This window comes from Ranitomeya variabilis, chromosome 1 (genome assembly GCF_051348905.1).
Source record: "Ranitomeya variabilis isolate aRanVar5 chromosome 1, aRanVar5.hap1, whole genome shotgun sequence".
NCBI classification, from domain to species: Eukaryota; Metazoa; Chordata; class Amphibia; order Anura; family Dendrobatidae; genus Ranitomeya; species Ranitomeya variabilis.
This window is the reverse complement of record NC_135232.1, coordinates 749,138,628-749,161,824: the sequence shown is the minus strand read 5'-3', so window position 1 is coordinate 749,161,824 and position 23,197 is coordinate 749,138,628. Positions and strand designations below refer to the sequence as shown.

The 23,197-nt window shown below is 45.4% G+C and overlaps 1 protein-coding gene across 3 annotated transcripts in view; it reads left to right on the top strand.

Annotated features, from left to right (window-relative positions):
- The window catches only part of PIGG (phosphatidylinositol glycan anchor biosynthesis class G (EMM blood group)), a 168,070-nt gene that overhangs the window by 760 nt on the left and 144,113 nt on the right, over window positions 1-23,197 (top strand). For 2 of the 3 annotated variants that reach the window (XM_077270283.1, XM_077270261.1), the window contains exons 2-4: window positions 9,623-9,828; window positions 12,656-12,865; window positions 13,262-13,450. In XM_077270283.1, the coding sequence (XP_077126398.1) occupies window positions 9,736-9,828; window positions 12,656-12,865; window positions 13,262-13,450 (492 nt within the window). In that variant the 5' untranslated portion in view covers window positions 9,623-9,735. Of the gene's footprint in view, window positions 1-1,309; window positions 1,418-9,622; window positions 9,829-12,655; window positions 12,866-13,261; window positions 13,451-23,197 lie in introns of all 3 variants that reach the window. The other variant, XM_077270272.1, reaches the window with a different exon arrangement.

The following is a 23,197-nucleotide window of genomic DNA, read 5'->3' as shown; positions in this document are numbered from 1 at the left end:
GCAGCTCGTAAACCCATGGCGCATGTCCGTCTCCATGGGTGATCCACAGGTGCACGTACACGCATAGCGGACGTGGGATTTCTAGAAATGTGCTGTAACCACTGGCTGCTGTATAATTCCTGATTGTGGGCACGTACCCTCAAATGCTTTGCGTGTCAGCAAAAACATACTTTGAAAAAAAGGTCAGTGACTATGGGCTTATTCATTAAGACCGTCATTGTGCATGCTAGTCTTGATGAGCGGACGTGCCGGAGTCAGACGCTTCTGATCCATAACAGGGGTACACCCATCTTCATGAATCAAGAGTGACTTACTGGTGATGCGCTATGCCAGAAAATCATATTCCAGTGAGGGACTGGAGTGAGCTATCCGGTGTAGGGAACGCTACAGCTCATCATGACTTAGACGAGCTGTGGCATCCCGCTGCACCCCCTGTCCTGCCACAACTCCCCCCATTTTGTTGAAGTTTGGAGAAACTTGTGAAAACTCCAAGAATTTCTAACTTTTGCCACAATTCCGAGATGTGCCAAAATTTAGCAACTTTTCAAAACTTTTACTTAAGAGTGAAATCTTTCATGAATCGGGCTCTATTTGTCTCTGCTTCTCCTCTCTCTGGTCCCTGTGACGGACAGATCTATGTGCACACATGGCAATAAACCTGTCACACTTCTGGAGTAGGGTGGGAAGAAGCTGCCAGCCACCACAACACACTGCCTTGACTCCAGCTGACTTCTAACAGTATGTTACCTCCGAACTGCTTCAGTTTTACAGTAAAACAAATGTGGCTACAATCACACATCCTGTGTCTGAGTCATGCTGACTGAAATGTTTCCTAGGAATACAAAAAACCCTTAAACTTTGTATCGTCAACTCTCCTCAATTGAAAAATAAACTAGTTTGGTATTGTCACATCGGCAAAAGTCTGCTCTATTAGAATCTAAAATTATTTAACCCATACTTTAGACAAAATTACTAGTGATGAGCGAGTGTACTCGTTGCTCGGGTGACCTCTGAGTATTTGTTATTGCTCGGAGATATAGTTTTCATCGCCTCAGTTGCATGATTTTCGGCTTCCAGATATGCTGAATACATGTGAGGAATGCCTGTTTGTTAGGGAATTCCCACATGTATTCAGCGTATCTGGAAGCCGTAAATCATACAACTGAGGCGATGAAAACTATATCTCCGAGCAATAACAAATACTGGGAGGTCAGCCAAGCGTGCTTGGGAAAACCCGAGCAACGAGTACATTCGAGTGCTCATCACTAAAAATTACCTAAATGTCCTACTATTGCCATTTCTTATTCAGCGCACCTGATGCTGTAAACAGCAATTCATTCATCACAAATGGTACTTCTTGAGTGGCGAGCAGCCAGGTTTCATCAATGCAAGAAATAAAGAAATTGAGTCCCAGAAAGTAAGTGTCACACAGCAAAGTGTTTTTTTTTTAACAAAATTCTGAATGTTGTTTTTTTCACTACTAAAATCGAAAAAGAAAATACAAGTTTAGTATCGCTGTCATCATACGTATCTAAAGAATCATGATGACAGTGGCAAAGTTAAACCATTGGTGGAATTGAATATTTAGATTAATTTTTTCTCATTTTTCAGCACATTGTACGTTAAAATGAATGGTGTCATTGAAAACCACAGCTACGACTGCTTTGAGGCTATGTGCCCACGTTGCATTTTTTAAGCGTTTTTCGCTGCGGAAATGCTTACAAAACGCATCCCATTATTTTTAATGGCATTCTGCAATTGTTGTGCCCATGCTGCGTTTTTTATCTCCGCAGCGGAAACGCATCGCGGAAAAAAACGCAGCATGTTCATTAATTTTGCGGAATTGCGGCGATTTCACCACTATGGAATTGTATTGGGACGCTTGAAAAAAAGCGCAAGAAAAACGTGACAAATACGCGATAAAAACGCAAAAAAAGCGGATTTCCTGCCAAGGGAGTTCGGTTTTGATGAGGAAAATTCTGCTTAGATTCTGCAACGTGGGCACATAGCCTTATACTGATGGAATACAAATATATAGCTTTTAGAAGAAGGGTAGGCGTGAAGGATCTGCAGCTCACCTGACATCAGTATTACATTAGTGGGATCACGTGGTAAGGTTTCCCCACTTGTATCAACATGACGTTTTACACCCCCTGGTGGCACGCAAGGTCAGCTTTGCACAGTTTAACACACACCCCCTGTCCACACGGGCACGGGGAGTGAGAGGATGTGGCCAACGCTGTCACTGACGTGGCACCACACTCGCTCACAACCCTGACAGGCTCCTTTCACGAAAACTAGTGAAACAGAACCTTATCAGCCAGGTAGAACTGCCACCAGTTCTTCGTTTGATATACGCCTGGTCCGTTAACAGGGTTATATTGGGCCTTGTAGCATAGAAACTTAAACTGAGAAACTGATTTGTGGACCAAGATAAAAGAGCAGCACAAGGTTAACCCCTTCACCCCCAAGGGTGGTTTGCACGTTAATGACCAGGCCAATTTTTACAATTCTGACCACTGTCCCTTTATGAGGTTATAACTCTGGAACGCTTCAACGGATCTTGGCGATTCTGACATTGTTTTCTCGTGACATATTGTACTTCATGTTAGTGGTAAAATTTATTCGATATAACTTGCGTTTATTTGAGAAAAATACAGAAATTTGGCGAAAATTTCGCAATTTTCCAACTTTGAATTTTTATGCCCTTAAATCACAGACATATGTCACGCAAAATACTTAATAAGTAACATTTCCCACATGTCTACTTTACATCAGCACAATTTTGGAACCAACATTTTTTTTTTGTTAGGGAGTTATAAGGGTTAAAAGTTGACCAGCAATTTCTCATTTTTACAACACCATTTTTTTTTTTAGGGACCACATCTCATTTGAAGTCATTTTGAGGGGTCTATATGACAGAAAATAACCAAGTGTGACACCATTCTAAAAACTGCACCCCTCAAGGTGCTCAAAACCACATTCAAGAAGTTTATTAACCCTTCAGGTGTTTCACAGGAATTTTTGGAATGTTTAAATAAAAATGAACATTTAACTTTTTTTCACACAAAATTTATTTCAGCTCCAATCTGTTTTATTTTACCAAGGGTAGCAGGAGAAAATGGACCCCCAAAGTTGTTGTACAATTTGTCCTGAGTACGCTGATACCCCATATGTGGGGGGGAACCACTGTTTGGGCGCATGGCAGAGCTCGGAAGGAAAGGAGCGCCATTTGACTTTTCAATGCAAAATTGACTGGAATTGAGATGGGACGCCATGTTGCGTTTGGAGAGCCCCTGATGTGCCTAAACATTGAAACCCCCCACAAGTGACACCATTTTGGAAAGTAAACCCCTTAAGGAACTTATCTAGATGTGTGGTGAGCACTTTGACCCACCAAGTGCTTCACCGAAGTTTATAGTGCAGAGCCGTAAAAATAAAAAATCATATTTTTTCACAAAAATGATCTTTTCGCCCCCAATTTTTTATTTTCCCAAGGGTAAGAGGATAAATTGGACCCCAAAAGTTATTGTCCAATTTGTCCTGAGTACGCTAATACCCCATATGTGGGGGGGAACCACTGTTTGGGTGCATGGCAGAGCTCAGAAGGGAAGGAGCGCCATTTGGAAAGCAGACTTAGATGGATTGGTCTGCAGGCGTCACATTGCATTTGCAGAGCCCCTGATGTACCCAAACAGTAGAAACCCCCCACATGTGACCCCATATTGGAAACTAGACCTCCCAAGGAACTTATCTAGATTTATCTAGAGTTTTGAGAACTTTGAACCCCCAAGTGTTTCACTACAGTTTACAACGCAGAGCCGTGAAAATAAAAAAATATTATTTTTCCCACAAAAATGATTTTTAGCCCCCCAAATTTTTATTTTCCCAAGGATAAAAAGAGAACTTGGACCCCAAAAGTTGTTGTTCAATTTGTCCCGAGTACGCTGATACCCCATATGTTGGGGTAAACCCCTGTTTGGGCGCACGGGAGAGCTCGGAAGGGAAGGAGCACTGTTTTACTTTTTCAACGCAGAATTGGCTGGAATTGAGATCGGACGCCATGTCGCGTTTGGAGAGCCCCTGATGTGCCTGAACAGTGGAAACTCCCCAATTGTACCTGAAACCCTAATCCAACAACACCCCTAATCCCAACGGTAACCCTAACCACATCCCTAACCCTGACACACCCCTAATTCTAATCCCAACCCTAATCCCAACCGTAAATGTAATCCAAACCCTAACTTTAGCCCCAACCCTAACCCTAACTTTAGCCCCAACCCTAACCCTAACTTTAGCCCTAACCCTAACTTTAGCCCTAACCCTAACTTTAGCCCCAACCCTAACCCTAACTTTAGCCTCAACCCTAACCCTAACTTTAGCTCCAACCCTAGCCCCAACCCTAACCCTAGCCCCAACCTTAGCCCTAACCCTAGCTCTAGCCTAACCCTAGACCCAACCCTAGCCCTAACCCTAGCCCCAACCCTAACCCTAGCCCTAATGGGGAAAATGGAAATACATTTTTTAAATTTTATTATTTTTCCCCAGCTAAGGGGGTGATGAATGGGGGTTTGATTTACTTTTATAGCGTTTTTTATATCGGATTTTTATGATTGGCAGCTGTCACACACTAAAAGACGCTTTTTTATAGCAAAAAAGTTTTTGCGTCTCCACATTTTGAGACCTATAATTTTTCCATATTTTGGTCCACAGAGTCATGTGAGGTCTTGTTTTTTGCGGGACGAGTTGACTTTTTATTGTTAACATTTTCAGACATGTGACAGTTTTTTATCACTTTTTATTCCGATTTTTGTGAGGCAGAATGACCAAAAACCAGCTATTCATGAATTTCTTTTGGGGGAGGCATTTATACCGTTCCGCGTTTGGTAAAATTGATAAAGCAGTTTTATTCGTTGGGTCAGTACGATTACAGCGATATCTCATTTATATCTTTTTATGTTTTGGCGCTTTTATACGATAAAAGCTATTTTATAGAAAAAATAATTATTTTGGCATCGCTTTATTCTGAGGACTATAACTTTTTTATTTTTTGCTTATGATGCTGTGTGGCGGCTCGTTTTTTGCGGGACAAGATGACGTTTTCAGCGGTACCATGTTTACTTATATCCGTCTTTTTGATCGTGTGTTATTCCACTTTTTGTTTGGCGGTATGAGAATAAAGCGTTGTTTTTTGGCTCGTTTTTTTTTCTTACGGTGTTCACTGAAGGGGTTAACTAGTGGGACAGTTTTATAGGTTGGGTCGTTACGGACGCGGCGATACTAAATATGTGTACTTTTATTGTTTTTTTGTTGTTTTTTTTAGATAAAGAAATGTATTTATGGGAATAATATATATATATATTTTCTTTATTTAGGATTTTTTTTTTTTTTTTTACTTTTTTACTTTGTCCCAGGGAGGGACATCACAGATCGCTGATCTCACAGTTTGCACAGCACTCTGTGAGATCAGCGATCTCACTCATCGCTGCAGGCTTACATAGCTGCAGCTGCAGCCTGCTCCTGACCCGGAAGTTCTCCCTGCAGGACCCGGATGCAGCCCCGCGGCCATTTTGGATCCGGGGACTGCAGGGAGAAGACGCTCAGTACAAGGTGAGTTCATTCCCTTGTACCGATCGTCTCAGGGAAGCCCTCAGGGAGCCCCCTCCCTGCGCGATGCTTCCCTGTACTGCCGGCACACTGCGATCATGTTTGATCGTGGTGTGCCGGGGGTTAATGTGCCGGGGGCGGTCCGTGACCGCTCCTTGCACATAGTGCCGGATGTCAGCTGCGATAGGCAGCTGACACCCGGCCGCGATCGGCCGCGCTCCCCCCCCCCCCCCCCCTGAGCGCGGCCGATCGCGCTGGACGTACTATCCCGTCGGTGGTCATACGGGCCCACCCCACCTCGACGGGATAGTACGTCCAATGTCAGAAAGGGGTTAAATTAAATATTTAGTCGCCTTAAGTGCACACTAGACAATACACTATGTACACAATGGTTATACATATACAATGGTCAGATATGCAATTAAAGGTTAATAATAATAATCTTTATATCGTGCCAATATATTCCGCAGCTCTTTACAATTCAACAGTTCATATAAAACAGTCATAAGTAGCAACGTTAAAGATAATTAAAGCAAAATAAGACGACCCTGCTCGTAAGAGTTTACAACCTACAGTGAGGCGGAGGGAGACACAGAGTACAGGTGCTTTTTTGCAATGATGGTCCGGCCATCTTGAGAGAATGGGGGGTAGAGAAAGGCCACATGAGCTGGTCACCAGCCAGTATTTGTGGTGCTTTTGGGTGCAGTTGAGTTTGATGGAGAATTATGAAGTACAAAGTATATAAGTAGATGGATCATGTCAATGATCAGGTGATGTTCGATCATGTGTATGCAGGGCCTCAGGCAGCATGGACTTCCGGCTGGGTCCTAGGTCCTTCACAGCATGTTACTGGACCTGATTGATACAACTTCAAGTCCCATAGAGGGACTAGGTAAAAAAGTGAATAAAAGTTAAATATTTCAAATATTTAAACCAGAAAAACAAAATAAAGAAAAAATTAACAATAAATACGTATATTTTTGGTATCCATAAATAAAAAAGTACACATTTGATATCGCTGCGTCCGGAACTACCCGATCTATAAAACTGTCATACCAGTGAAACCCCTTCAGTGAACACCGTGAATAAAACAAATGGCATAAAAGTTTTTTTCATCATACCTCCATGCAAAAAGTGGAATAAAACATGATAAAGGTGAATGCAAATAAGTGGTATCGCTGAAAACGCCATCTTGTTCCACAAAAAGCAAGCCCACCACTCGGCTCTCAGCAGAAAAATAAAAAAAAGCTTTAGCTATCAGAATAAGCCACAAAATATTAAAATTATAAATGTCATCACTGTAATTGTACTGACCCGAAGAAAAAAAGCTGTTTTATCACTTTTACCACACGGAAGAACAGCATTAAAAAGAACAAAAAAAATCCTGAATTGCTGATTTTTGTCTATTTTGCCTCCCAAAGATTGGAATAGAAACCGATCAAAAAATATATTCAGGAAAATGGCACCAATGGAAAAGTTGTCTTCCCGCCAAAAAAAAAAAGCGCTCACATTACAGAAATATAGAAAAATTATAGCTCTTAAAATATGGCATGCAAAACCTTTTTTTTTTTAACATCTTTTTAAATAAAAAAAAAAAAAAAGAAACTTGTGATCGCAATCAAACATAAAAACAATATTATTCTGATATCTCTGTAATTGCGTTGACCCGAAGAATAAAGTCGCCATATCACTTATACCGCACGAGGAGCGGCATAAAAAATAAATAGAATAATTCTCTAACCCCTGTTGATTTTTTTTTTCTTTCCGCTTTCCAAACATCGTAGTAAGGCTCTGCCCACATTTTATCCTTCACTTTGCGCTGAGCTCTTACATCAGGGTTTCTGTGTAAGTCTCTGAAATTCGTGATTCAGATGGAACCCTAGCAGAAGATTCCCTATATTGAGGCCAATGGAGGCATTGTGGACGCTGTCTGACCTGTGATCTGGTGGTGTCCCATCTTTTTAAGCGTGAACAAAAGTGCAGACGGCCACAGTTTGTGCACTTCTGAAAAGGACACCTCTCAACAGAGGCCAGATGAAGTACAGCGTAACACTGCTGCCTCATAGTGAATGGACCCTTGGGGGTTTCATTTGATCCACATAATTTGGAGATTTAGATGGAAACCCCAATGTAAGTGCTCACCTTAGAGCACAGGATAAAGGTGATCCAAACTGTTATGTAAAACATGTTCCCAACAAAAGATTCAATCCACAAAAAAACAAAAACAAATCCCCACTCAGGTCCGTCATCTCTCAATGGAAATATAGGGGACTTCCATATTACACAGGCTCTATAAAAGTGCTATGGATCCTCGCACAGCAAAATAAATCCATCCCATTCTCCCAAATCCCACTGCCCCCCTACCTTCTGAAGCCCACAGTGTGCTTAAGGTCTCTTTCACATGTCCTGATAATTCTGGTACTGGAAAAAACAATACCGGAGATGTCAGTGTTCATGTGTTTCATACTTTTGACAACCATGTGCTGCATCAGTATCACAAGTATCGACACCTGAGAAAAGCCGGCACATTTCTCCCTGTTCTTAGACACTGGGAGCTGAAGACATCTCACACCTTTGTCCCCAGCTCTGCCTGTGATTAGCGCGAGCAGGGGACAATGTTGAGAGTTGTATTCAAGTGTAAAATTAAGAATAAAATAAAAAAACAACAATGTCCCTCACCTGTATGAAGCTGAAAGAATCCATAGGAGGCAACCACTCACGCTGAAGAGCAGGGGAGAATGACTTGCTGCATTGACCTCAATGAGTGCTGAGCTTATGAGCAGTTCAGGGGCCCAGCTGGGAACGCAGCCTCAGTAACCTGCGGTAACATTGATGATGTCACTGATACTCAGCTTGCAACTCATTCTCCAGTAGTTTTCAGCCGGGTTGATCGCATCTTGGCACCGTCAAGGTTGAAAACTATTTATCGCAGATATGGATCACTGTGTGGGATAGAACGCTGGACAGGTGAGGGATACAGGTTTGTTTTTTTGTTTTTTTACAGGAGTCGAGGGCTTTAATGGAATGGGCGTTAGGTGAGTGTATAAGTGTGTTTATTATTTTTAAATAAAAAAAGTACTTTTTTTATTACAAATAAAGGATTTTATTCTTGCTGTGTGTTTATTTACAATACAACTATATGATTCTTAGTGGATAGGTGTCTTATAGAAGCCTCTCCATTACTAACCCGTGGGCTTGATGTCACCGGACAATACAAAGGTGACATTAACCCCACAAATATTACCCCACTTGCTACAGGGCAAGTGGGAAGAGCTGGGCTAAGCCCCAGAATTGGCACATCTAATAGATGCGCCTTTTCAGGGGCGACTGCAGGCTGATATTTTTAGGATTTGGAGGGCCAATAGCCATGGCCCCTTACCAGCTTGAGAATACCATCCCAAACTGCTTTAGCTTGATTGTCAAAAATGGGAGGATCCCTCCTTGTTTTTTAAATTATTTAAATAAGGAAGAAAGGATCCCTCTATTCTTGCTTAATGCTTCAGGGCACCGCTGATTCCCAGGCTTTGGTACGTGTTACACGGATGTAATCCGTGTGTCATCAGTGTGCACATGTGTGGAGCGTTTTGCAGCTCTTGCAGCTAAAAAACGGCATGTCAGCGAGTTTTGCCCATGGACACACCGTCCATGGAAACACTGACGTGTACAGACCCATTCACTTGGAATGTTTTTGCAGGAAAATGTATTTTTTTCATTTTCATGGCTCAATGTTATAAAGTTCTGTGAAGTACCTGTGAATTCAAGATACTCAATTCACCTCTAGATAAGTTCCTCGACGTGGTGTAGTTATCAAAATGGGATCACTTGTGGGGGCTTTGCAAACGCGACATTGTGTCTATTGCTTCCAGCCAATTTTGCGCTCCAAAAGTCACATACCACATAAAGTACACTGGTCAGAATTGTATATTTGGCCTGGTCAGGATGGTGAAAACGGTTTGGGGGCTGAAGGGGTTAAAGGGTAAACAGATGGAAATAAAATATTTTTTTTTCTTTCCAGGTAAAACATCAAACTGGACACAACTTCCCCATCCAGTGTTCAAGAAAGTAGTCATTCTTCTCATAGATGCGTTGAGACAGGACTTCGTATTTGGTGTCAAAGGCAAAGAACACATGCCTTATACAAGACAACTTATAGAAAAGGGGTCAAGCCTCAGCTTTATCGCAAAGGCCGCAGCTCCCACTGTGACAATGCCTCGTATTAAGGTTAGTTCACATTTGTTTGTACTTGTTAATGTATTGGGGTCTTCTGTTCACGACTATCAGCTATTAGTGAGGACAGAGAGAAGCTATGAAGAGTATCTCTCTCTGGAGGACCCATTACATCCATGAAGTGCCTGTTTCCCACTATGGCTGCACTGCTTTCCATTGTGCCACACAGTACCAACTGAGTGGTGCAGTATTGCCTGTTCAATGCAATGTCTGACTGTGCTGAATAATACGACGTATGCGAACTGTTGTATTACTGTTAGTGATGAGCGAATGTACTCGTTACTCGAGATTTCTCAAGCACGCTCGGGGGTCCTCCGAGTATTTTTTAGTGCTCGGAGATTTAGTTTTTCTTGCCACAGCTGAATGATTTACATCTGTTAGCCAGCATAAGTACATGTGGGGGTTGCCTGGTTGCTAGGGAATCCCCACATGTACTTTTGCTGCCTAACAGATGTAAATCATTCAGCTGCGGCAAGAAAAAGTAAATTTTCGAGCGCTAAAAAATACTCGGAGGACCCCCGAGCGTGCTCGAGAAATCTCGAGTAACCAGTATATTCCCTCATCACTAATTACTATACAGTATATGCGCACAATGTTTTTTTTTCAGGCAGGTGTGAGATAGCACTCCCTGAATGTGTTGGGGAACACTCGCTTGGCAACGGGCTTAAGGCACCCAGGAATGGTCTCTCACCAAAGAGAGAAACTGCATAATGTAAAGTCCATTTCATTACATCCACGAACATATCATGACCACCAGTCTGTTCATGTAGCAGATAAACCTCTGTGCCGTTTCTTACAACCCCCTTGTCTGAGGTTAACTTCCAGGAGCTCCTCTCCACACTCTGACTCCTTGTCTGTCCTGGCTTCCAGGGAAACTGCCTTACTAGGATCACTGTTCCGTATGATGACTTGCTCCGCAACGTCCCACCCGACAGTTCCAGACCCTTAGAAGGATGGTTGCTTCCCCAACACAGTTAAAGGGAATCTGTCACCTCAAATTGGCGGGATATGTAAATACCTTTTTTCCGGTCCGATGGGCGGCGTTTCGTCTTCATTTCTCCACCCCATCCGATCCTGTGGTCCGCAATATGTTCTAGAATTAGAATTCTTGTCCTCCATAGTTCGCGCGTGCGCAATGCAATCTTCGCTCGCTCACGCGCAGTATGCTTTGCCCAACTGCAGGCAAAGCCGAAAACCATTACTGCGCATGCGCCCGCGCACTACGTCCCAGAACACAGCGAAATGCTTCCGGGACATAGTGGTCGGGCGCATGCGCAGTAATGCTTTTTGGCTTTGCCCGCAGTTGGGCAAAGCATACTGCGTGTGCACGAACGAAGATTGCATAGCGCACGCGCGAACTATGGAAGACAAGTACTCTAATGCTCGAACATATTGCGGACAACAGGGACGGATGGGGTGGAGAAATGAAGACGAAACACCACCCATCGGACCGGAAAAAAGGCATTTACATATCCCGCCAATTTGAGGTGACAGATTCCCTTTAACCGTCACAGGCTCTGCAGGTACATGGTCTCACCACGTGCTATTCAGGAAGTATGTCCTCTTGCAGGACCTTACAAAACAGATGATCCAAGTACATGGCCTCACCATGTGCTCTTCAGGAATCCTGTCCACTCTCAGGACCTTCCAACACAGACCATGTGACCACACCACAGTCTCATTATATCGCATGAGACACACCCCTTGATGGGGATGTAGGTGGTTGGCCAGAACCGCCCAGCTCTCCGGCCAACCCTATAAGCCCAGCCCTTACAAGCTAAACAAAGCTCTTGGAACTACAGGTCCCAGAGCAACATTTCAGGCTTACAGTGTAGAGGACCTCCTCCTCCGCGATACATACCGGCCATTCACAACAACGCCGGTCACTGTCTCACATAGGTTAGAATTTTTCGAAAAGAAAAGTGATTCAGGAAACTCTATTTTTATCCCTGTAATCCCGGCATTTTTAGTGTTACTTTTTGTTTGGTTGTTCTTATTGCACTTATTTGATGTTTTTCATTGAAAGCTGTATTGTTTCCAAGACTTTTTTTTATGTACCTTGAACAATAAAGAAACAGCTAGCAGTTTTTGAAACAGAGACACTGGCAAAAAACCCGCTAACAAATAACACCTGGACGTAATTTTAGCCTTCCCATTCACTTCTATTATGAAGTAGAGAGCATCTTCAGAGCAGAAACCTAAAACGTTGTGTGGGCCATCATACTATTTGAAGGGCCAGGTAGGGACCATTTTACTATTTGGAGAGCTATGTGGGGGCAATCATATTGTTGGGGAACTATTTGGAAGACCATCGTACAGTGTGGAAGGGACCATTATATTGTTTGGAGGTACACTTGTATGGAGCGAGACCACTTTTTATAGTTCTGACTGCAGACTTATCATTTTGGACTGGACAACCCCATTTAAGGCCAGGGCAAAACAGTTTAGGGCCTTGTAGAAATTTAGACACAAAGTGCATCTTTAATGTATTTATGTACTAAAAATGGATCTTTTAGCCTGCGGAAAAAAAGGCACCTTAACGAGTGTGTTTTTTTTTCATTATTATTATTATAGAACGTGATGGTATAAAGTGAAAAGGGAATAAATTCAGTCTTACCAAGACAACTCCTGTAAAAATGCCATAGTAGGGAAATCTGAAGCCGACAGTAGCTACTAAAATCCCCTGTTTCTGAGATGTGTAAGACAACACCTGTAATGTCCTCTTAAATGTCCACTATTGTCCTAAGCATTACTTCTTCAGTCCCTTGCTTGTTTACCTTTCTGTCCGATCTATGACCTTTTTCCTATTCTATGTCTCCAGGCATTGATGACAGGCAGTATACCCGGTTTTATTGACATTGTAATGAATCTCAACTCTGCTGAACTACTGGAAGATAACTTGTTATGGCAGGCAAAGCAAGCTGGAAGAAGGATAGTGTTTTATGGTGACGACACGTGGATAAAACTTTTTCCAAAGCATTTTGTGGAGTTTGATGGGACAACATCATTTTTTGTTTCTGACTTCACAGAGGTATGCTAAAGAGCACCTTCCATCTCTACTTACCTGACCATTTTGGTATACATGTATTTACTATAACATAACAATTCTGGGGCATGTTTTCCTAGAAATCTTTGTTGTGCTGTTCCTCTGTCATCTCGGACTAGTCATCCAAGATAAATGGTTCCAGAATGGCTTTTCAAAGTATGTTGTACCTGAAACGCCACAGCATTTCAGAATAAAACCTACCTGACTGCAATAACTCAGCCAGTGTCTGAATCATGTCATCCTCTTGAATGGCTTGTTGATCTGCTAAACCCAACTATTTTCATGTATGTGGTTTGTGTTTTTTTCACATGCCTATCTCAACTTTAATTATAAATATGGTGCTGTATTTGTACATTGCTTCTATACATCAATATTTTTCAGGTTGATGATAATGTCACCAGGCATTTAGATGATGTTTTAAAGAGGAATGACTGGGAAATGCTGATTCTTCACTATCTGGGATTAGATCACATTGGGCATTTAACTGGACCACATAGCCATTTGATTGGCCCAAAGCTTTATGAAATGGATCTTGTCTTGAAAAAGATTCACTCGTCATTGCTTTCAAAGGTAGGAAGCTTCCATTACTCTTTTACAGTACATTGTTGTTATAATTTAAATTTTTTAAAGATTTCAAAATATTAATTACTTTGGGGTATTTCTCAAACATCCTAAAGTGTAAATAAATAAATAAATGTGTTAATTATAACAAGTTCATACTTGTTTTGCCTGTACACTAATATTCCAAGAAATTACATAAAAATAATTCTTAGTTTTTATTGGGAGAGTCGAAATGGCCTACACTCTACTGTTTTTATGATAGCGATATTAAGGCTATGTGAATACGATGCGTTTTCGCTGCTTTTTTCCACGCTGAAATGGTCCAAAAACGCAATGGCATCCTTATTCAAGGTAATTCAATGACAATCCTGAAGTGTTGCGCACATGATCAGTAAATTTGCATCCGTATTTGCAGTGCGTTTTTTTTTTTTCTGCAGCATGTCAATTCTTTTTGTGTTTCTGCATCCATTGACTTCAATTGACTCAGTCAAATCAGCAGCAAAAACTCAGGTATGAAAATGTTTGCCGATTTGCTGTGGATTTGCTGAGTTTTTGTTTTGCATTTTACCGTCTTCCTATGGTATTTTCCACACTGTCATCTGTGTGACAGTGTGGGAAACGCTGGCGCAGTAGTTCTTATCGGTGGGAATGCTACCGCCGGTAAGACCATCAGTCACAATGCTGCGGTATCAAGCTGTCAGTTGTCAGCGTGACGCCGCAGCTGTGCCTGTAACCTTCCGTAATGCTACCGCAGACTGTCTGTCAGAGCGCTGCGGGATCATGCTGTCAAATGTCAGCGTGATTCTGCAGCTGTGACTGTGATGGGAGACGTAGTCTCATCTGCCAGCGCCGCCGGTGCTCACAGTTAAAAAAAAAAAAAGGAAAAAGTAAAATAGTAAAATTATACATATTCAAATAAAAGTAAAAAAAAAAAACATTATACCCACCTTAACGCCCAATCCCCGATGCCCTCGTCTCCTAGAAATAATGTTAAATAATAAACCAACATATCCTAACCTGTCAGCTGTAGTCTAGGTAATCCAGTGTGTCCCATGGCGATCTCACTTGTAGAACAGTCACATCGGGAGATGTGACTGCTCTACCCGGCTGCCGGCTATACACTGACAGGAGGTAATCGCTTTCGCAGTGTATCACTGAGCTGCCGTGAGAGTCCACCGGAGCTCCACAACTTCGGCGTTCTCACTTATGGCACCGCTGCATGAGAATTTTCCCACACAGCACTGGTGCCATAAGGGAGATCACCGGAGCTGATCAGCTGATGAACTCCAGTGAAATCTGTCACGGCAGCTCAGTGATACACTGACAGGAGGTATTCGCTCCCGTAGTGTATCGCCGGCTGTCTTTGAGAGCAGTCACATCAGTGACTGCTCTCAAAGTGATTAGGATCGTTGTGGGAGATTATGGATTACATTCTCTGTGGACAGGTAATGAATATTGTGGTTTATTTTATTTTTGTTGCAGGACACGGCGTCGGTGGGTTAGGCGTTTGGTGAGTGGTGTAATTAAGATTACTAAACGAGTCTGTGTCATTATTTCACATAATGGACTTTGTCTGTGTTTTTATACAATGTCACTATGGGGTTACTAATGGATGGTTGTCTTATAGACTCTTCTCCATTACTAAACTGTGGGCTTGGTGTCACCTGGCAATACAAAGGTGACATCAACCCCGCAAATATGAACCCCACTGACACCAATATCCATGGTCCCTTCCTTGGCTATTAATATCAGCCTGCAGTTGTTTAAACGCCTAGCATTTGCTGGTTAGATTTTATAGGGGGACCCTATGTCAATTTTTTCTGAGGTTCCCCTGTAAACTAGTCAGTAAAGTCCAAGCAAACCACTGCGTGCTGATATTAATAGCCTGGGAACTTTTATGGCTATTGGCTCCTTCCCAGAATATTAACAACAACCCTCAGCCGTCGGCTTTCTCTCTGCTGGTTATTAAAATTACACGGGAACCCACTCAATTTTTTTTTCCTTAAAATTAACAGTTGCTGTCTGGTTACAGCCTATGTACATTCGTTCTGCTAACGCTCCTACATAGGCTGGTGACAGTGTGTGTGTTTGTGTTTACTTATCGGCTTAGTAATGAGGGTGTCGGGATGATGACATCCTCATCCCCAGGCACTAGCAAGCAAAGTATCGCCATGTCCGGAATGACCCGACCTATAAAACTGTCCCTCCAGCTAACCCCTTCAGTGAACACCAGAAAAAAAAGGCAAGAAAATTATGCTTTATCATCATACCGCCAAACAAAAAGTGGAATAAAGCGTGATAAAAAAGACGAATGTAAATCAAAATGGTATAGCTAAAAACTATATTACTCTGTCGCCTCATTGGGGGACACAGGACCATGGGTGTTATGCTGCTGTCCACTAGGAGGCGACACTATGCATAATCTGAAAAAGATTAACTGTGGCTCCTCCTGTGCAGTATACACCCCTGGACGGCATCAGCCTTCTCCAGTTTTTGCTTAGTGTCGCAAAGGAGGCACACCTAAAGATTTTTACTCCGTTTTCCGACGGGATTACGGATGAAGAAAAGAGGGTCTCCTGTGAGACTCCCGGCATGGCTCCTTCCTCGGCCCCCTATTATGGGGTGCCCAGTTGAAGTAGAGATGGCTATTCCCCATGTTGCTCCTTCCCCAGTCCCTCGGGTGCTGGTTCGAAGTAGAGACCCCCCCTCCTTCCCCAATTCCTTTTGGTTTCTGGGTTGAGGTCGAGGCGAGGATAAAGGCCCCTGAAGGTGACAACAGCACCCTCCCTATTCCCCTCTGGGGGTATTAGGTTGAGACACCTCAGGTAGGGCCTGTACAGGCAGCATTCTACAGCTCCCAGCAATGGGCCAGAACACTGCGCCTGCATCCAGGGACCCCAGCCCAGCTGCGGGCTCCTGTTGGGGCCGGGGGGAGTGCAGGCAAGCATGGCACATACAGACACAGGGCTCCCTGCGCCCCTGTCTCTGCGGCAGCACCAGTTCTATACTGCCTCTGGGAGACCCCTACCGGGCTCCCCCTTCCGCTTATAGCCCCACCGCCATCCTGCCTTTAAATCCAGAGGGGTCTGGTTCAGATCCGACCCCCTCCCGGATTTTTGCGCCGGCCTGGAGCCCTTCTGGGCCTCAGGCATCTAATTTAGGCCCTGGCTTCGGCCTAGCTGAAGCTGCTGCCTCCTCTCCGCCCCCCGGCCCGCCCCCCGGATGACAAATATGACACTCTGCAGTGTCATAAAGGGTGTGGATCGAGACAGAAAGGGCGCGTTTTTACACAGCCTTGCCGCCTTTTTCCAGCTCTCCGCCCCCTTCTCCTCCTCTCTTCTCTGTCTCTGCAGCCATTTTTGGCTGCAGATTAACCCTGCATCTCCCGGTCTGCAGGACCAGGCAGCCAGTCTCCGGGGGGCACAGGACTGTGGATCTTCGGCGCTGGACCTCGGGGCACACTGGTGGGGTAAGATCACAGCTGGGTTCTTTTTACTCAGCTGTGAATCCATATTACCTATAAGGCTCCCCTGTAGGTTCTCTACCCCTGTAAGGTCCAGCTGCTGGCAGCACCTCTGCACTTTGTGCACTATGCAGGGCTCAAGGTCCAAGAGAACCAGGCAGAACTGCTATTATGCATTCTGCACAGCCTGCGGGACCGCTCTCCCCAGTAGTAGCACGTACCCGCATTGTCAGAACTGTATACAAACTAATGTGTCAAGAAGCCCCTGCCAATGCCTCGGTGTCTAATGCCACGCCGGAATGGGCTACTCAAATGACGCAGTCTATAGATAACTTCCACATTGCTTCAGGCTCTGCAGGGTCATGCCCCGGCTATGACCGTTACCCAGCAAAGGGAGAACTTGCCTCAGGGACCAGATGCCCCTGGCACATCCACGTCTAGCCGCAAGCGGATCCATAGATCAAGTCCATCTGCGTCATCCCATAGCACACGGTCATCCCCTTCTAGGGAGAGACACCGTAGCTCCAGGTCATCTAGACCGTCCCATTCCAGGGACAGACAATGCAGATCTCCGCAATCCTCAAAAAGAGAGGGCCTCCTCCCCAGCCCACCCAGCAGGGGACGCCTCAGTGATACACAGGATTCGGAAGGCACCCGTGACTCTGACTCGGACAGAGAAACGGAGGGGTCCCTGATCCCAATCCCTCCTAGCAATACAGCGCTAGTTGAGGACATAATATCGTCCATCCATCGGGTGCTGGACATTTCTGATCCGCCACCAGAGGCCCCAGAACATAAGATTTCCTTTGAAGGACCTCTGAAGCCGCCTAAGGTTTTCTCTAACTACTGAGAAACAATTCGCTAATCGCAAATATCTGGAGGCGAGGTACCCCTTCCCACAGAAGGACACCAAGGAATGGACAGATCCACCTGAAGTGGATCCCCCAGTCTCCAGGCTAGCGGCACAGACCCTCCTTTCACTGCCAGATAGCTCAACCCTCAGGGACGCAGCAGACCGGCAGGTAGAACGCATGGCTCGTTCAATTTTCGAGGCAGCAGGGGCATCCCTGGCTTCCGCGTTCGCCTCAGTTTGGGCTGCCAAGGCCATCCTGGCCTGGGCAAAGAATTTACAAGCCTTCCAAGCATCCGCTTCTGAACTGTCGGACCAAGCGGTTCAAATTGCAGTTGTAGCAGATACATGCTCCAGGCAGCTCTAGATTCAGCAAGGCAGTCGCGGGGATAGCATCAAACGCCATCACGATTCGGCGTATCCTCTGGCTGCGGGAATGGAAAGCGGACGCAGCCTCAAAGAAGTCCCTCACGCACCTCCCCTACCTCAGTGGGAGACTTTTTTTCGGTGAACAGTTGGATACCATGATATCCAACGCTACAGGGGGTAAGAGTACTTCTCTTCCCCAACTGAAACCTAAACGCACGTATAAAAAGCGTAACCAAACTCGATTCCGATCCTTTCGGAATTCCTCCGGCTGGTCTGTCTCACGTCCAGTACACAAATATAGCACAATTTTGTACTTAGTATCTAAGCTTTAAACAGAAAAAAAACACTAAATAAGATAGAAAATACAGCAACAGTGGAATTTAAAACATAACTTTTACTAATATTGGATAAAAGTCACAATAGTGTCACCCAAAGTGATATAAAATAAGGGGCAAGGTCCCAAACAAGAGACCTACAAAAGACCCCCGTTAGGATTCAAAACAACTCCGCCTGGGTTAACAGAAAAGCGGAATGTATACAGACCAACGTATGGTTTACACAATAGCTGCCACAGACATATACATATGAATAGCAGAACCACATATATTACAGTTGGTTGCAGGTAAAACAATTATCGCTAGATAGAAAAAATGGCACCTATTATTGATGATGCTATAAATAATTGTTAAAATGAAGACGGAAAAGGAACAATCTCACCCATTCCAAGATATGTGAGCAGGAGCACCGGAAAAACCTCTAGTCAGGAAACGATCCGGGACTTGATGAGAAGGGATGACAATACCCTGTCATTCCCTATGGGGCTACCGGTAAGCTATCCCCAGAGCTCCTGCCCTTACAAGGGCAGTCCACAACTACCCCTGCAATAGAATGCCCTGCACTCTCCCTGTGTTCTGTCCCGACGCGTTTCCTCCAAGTCAATCATCAGGGGACCTGCTTGTATAGAGAGATGAGTGCCTACATATTAAGAAAGGGAGACAATAAGTTCTGCCACCCACTATGCTTTCTTACAGTCCAGTACAAAATCGTACCCGTTCCCCACGCAGGGACAACTCACGATCGACGCAAGGGTCGGACAAGACCTGGCAGTCACAAGCAGGCCAGTCTAAGCCCAGAGGAGGAAAATCTCAGACTTTCTCCTCCTCATGACTTACGGACTCCGGAAGACACCACACCAGTAGGCGGCCGACTTTTGCTCTTTCATCAAGTCTGGCTGCCTATTACAGAAGACAGGTGGGTCACGGAACTAGTGTCTTCCGGATACAAAATAGACTTCACCTCCAACCCACCGGACCGGTTCTTCCTCTCTGTTCCCCCAAAACCACCAGCCAAGGCTCGAGCCTACCACCAAGCGGTTTCCTCGCTTGTCAATCAGGAGTCATAGTACCGGTACCCACGACCGACCGCTTCCGAGGGTTCTACTCCAATCTGTTCGTAGTTCCCAAGAAAGGAGGTAGCGTACGGCCCATACTAGACCTAAAACAGCTCAACAAATATGTACGGGTCCGTCACTTCCGCATGGAGTCCCTTCGGTCCATCATTGCGTCCATGGAGAAGGGAGAATATCTCGCCTCCATAGACATACAGGACGCATACCTGCATATACCCATTGCACCTGCCCATCAGAGGTTTCTCAGGTTCGCAATAGGCCAGGACCACTACCAATTCGTGGCTCTCCCCTTTGGACTCGCCACGGCTCCCAGAGTGTTCACCAAGGTCATGGCAGCAACCATGGACGTCCTGCATTCCAGAGGCATAGTAGTCGTTCCATACCTGGACGATATACTCATCAAGGCTCCCACCTTCAAGGACTGCGAGCTCAACGTCTCAATCACAACCGATACTTTCAGTCGCATGGGCTGGTTAATCAACCTACAAAGGTCATCACCAACCCCGAGTCAGTCCCTGACCTTCCTGGGAACGTTATTCAACACTTCCAGGGGTCTAGTGCTCCTTCCCAAGGACAAGACACTGGCCCTCCGACTAGCAGATGAAGAAAAGAGGGTCTCTTCTGAGACTCCCGGCATGGCTCCTTCCTCGGCCCCCTATTATGAGGTGCCCAGTTGAAGTTGAGATGGCTATTCCCCATGCTGCTCCTTCCCCAGTCCCTCGGGTGCTGGTTCGAAGTCGAGACCCCCCCCCCCCCCCTTTCCCCAATTCCTTTTGGTTTCTGGGTTGAGGTCGAGGCGAGGATAAAGGCCCCTGAAGGTGACAATAGCACCTTCCCTATCCCCCTCTGGGGGTATTAGGTTGAGACACCTCAGGTAGGGCCTGTACAGGCAGCATCCTGCACCTCCAAGCAATGGGCCAGCACACTGCGCCTGCATCCAGGGACCCCAGCCCAGCTGCGGGCTCCTGTTGGGCAAGTGGTCCTCAGCGGAAGCGTCCATGCCCATCAACATCCTGGAAATTCGTGCCATCCTTCTGGCATTGAGGGTTTTCCATCACTTACTGGCAGCCTCTTACATCAGGATACAGTCGGACAATGCCACGACTGTGGCTTATGTGACTCATCAAGGGGGGACCCGCAGTACCCAAGCGATGCGGGAAGTGTCACATATCCTCCTCTGGGCGGAGGACACAGGGTCGGTCCTTTCGGCGGTCCACGTTCGGCTGTGGACAACTGGGAAGCAGACTTCCTCAGCCGACAAGGAATAGACTCGGGAGAGTGGTCTCTCCATCCCGAAGGGGGACCCCGGATGTGGACCTAATGGCATCCCTTTTCAATGCCAAGGTCTCCAACTTCATTGCCAGAACACACGATCCGCGGTCGCTCGGAGCAGACGCTCTGGTTCAGGACTGGACTCAGTTCCAGCTTCTGTATAATTTTTTTCACCTCTCCCCCTGATATTCAGAGGGTGAGGAAGATCAAACAAGAGGCAGTTTCAACCAGCCTCATTGCACCGGACTGGCCCAGACGCACATGGTACGCCGACATCGGACAACTCACAGCAGACGCCCCCTGGCGTCTCCCCGACCGCCACGATCTTCTGTCACAAGGGCCGTTCTACCACCAGAACTCAAGGGCTCTCAACTTGATGGCGTGGCCCTTGAGACCTGGGTTCTAACCCAGGCAGGGCTCTCGACAGAGGTCATTGCAACCATGATCAGAGCAAGGAGATCAGCCTCTGCCAAGATTTATTACCGTACCTGGAAAGTTTTCTTTACCTGGTGCGAATCTCGTGGCCAGGTTCCACTCCCTTATTCCCTACCCAAACTTCTTGGTTTTCTCCAAGCGGGTCTGGAGGCCAGTCTGTCATTGGGCTCGCCTAAAAGCCAGGTGTCAGCCCTCTCAGTGCCTTTTTTCCAAAAGCGCATTGCTACCAAGCCGCAAGTAAGGCTTTTCTTTCAGGGGGTTTCCCGATTGGTCCCCCCCTACAGACGACCACTAGAAACGTGGGACCTCAACCTGGTCCTGACAGCATTGCAGGAACCACCCTTCGAATCCCTTAAAGAGGTCCCGCTCTGCCTTCTTTCCCAGAAGGTGGTTTTTTTCCTGGTGGCACTCACCTCGCTACGCAAGGTGTCTGAACCGACAGCACTCTCATGCAGACGGTCTTTCCTGGTTTTTCACCAGGCCAAGGTAGTTCTTCGCACGGTCCCATCCTTCCTTCCGAAGGTTGTGTCAGACTTCCACCTCCATGAGGAAATTTCACTACCATCCCTTTGTCCGGTTCCGGTTCATAGAGTGGAGAAGGCTCTGCATACGCTTGACCTTGTCAGGCCTTTGCGTATATACGTGTCTAGGACTGCGTCCTTCCGGAGGTCTGATTCTCCTTTCCTTCTTCCGGAAGGCGGCCACAAGGGTAGGCCAGCTTCCAAAAGCTACTCTTGCCAGGTGGATCAAATCCACCATACAAGAGGCGTACCGCCTTAAGAACCTCCTCTTCCAGCCGGTATTACGGCACACTCTACACGGGCGGTAGAGGCCTCCTGGGCCATTCGGCACCAGGCTTCGGCACAACAAGTGTGTAAGGCGGCCACTTGGACTAGCTTACACACATTTACTAAACACTACAGGGTTCATACCCAGTCCTCAGCGAGCCTGGGTAGATGTGTCCTGCAGGCGGCGGTGCCCTAAGTGTACGGGCCTGTCTGCACAATATTCGTCCATTGCTTCCCACCCAGGGACTGCTTTGGGACGTCCCATGGTCCTGTGTCCCCCAATGAGGCGACAGAGTAAAGGAGATTTTTGTGTACTCACCGTAAAATCTCTTAGCCTCTAATTGGGGGACACAGCTCCCACCCTGTTGCCCTTTCCGGGCTGTTGTAACTGTTGAGTTCTCATATTGTTTCTTGAGCTCGTACATAGTTGCCTTCTTACAGGCATAATTATGTTATTCATGTTACGTTCCTCCTACTGCTTTGGCACAAAACTGGAGAAGGCTGATGCCGTCCAGGGGTGTATACTGCTTAGGAGGAGCCACAGTTAATCTTTTTCAGATTATGCATAGTGTCGCCTCCTAGTGGACAGCAGCATAACACCCATGGTCCTGTGTCCCCCAATTAGAGGCTAAGAGAAAGAGATTTTACGGTGAGTACACAAAAATCTCCTTTTTGTCTCTCAACAAACAAGCCGCAATACAGCTCAATCAGCGGGCAAATATAAAAGTTATAGCTCTCAGAATAAAATGATGCAAAAATAATTGTTTTCTATAAAATAGTTTTTATTCCGTAAAAAGCACCAAAACATAAAAAACAATATGCGGTAAATGTAATGACCCAAAGAATAAAGCTGCCTTATCAATTTTACCACATTGTGAACGGCATAACAAATAACCCCCCCCAAATTTCCTGAATTACTGGTGTTTAATTCTGCCTCCCAAAAATTGGAATAGAAAGTGATCAAAAAGTGTCATGTGCCCAAAAAATGGTACCCATAAAAACGTCAACTCGTCCCGCAAAAAACATGACTCTATCAGTAGAAATATGGAAAAGCTCGCAAAATATGGCGATGCAAAGCGTCTTTTAGTGTGTGACAGCAGGCAAACATAAAAACCTGATAGAAATCTGCTAACTCTATAGTTGCACCTACCCGAAGAATAAAGTGATCTTA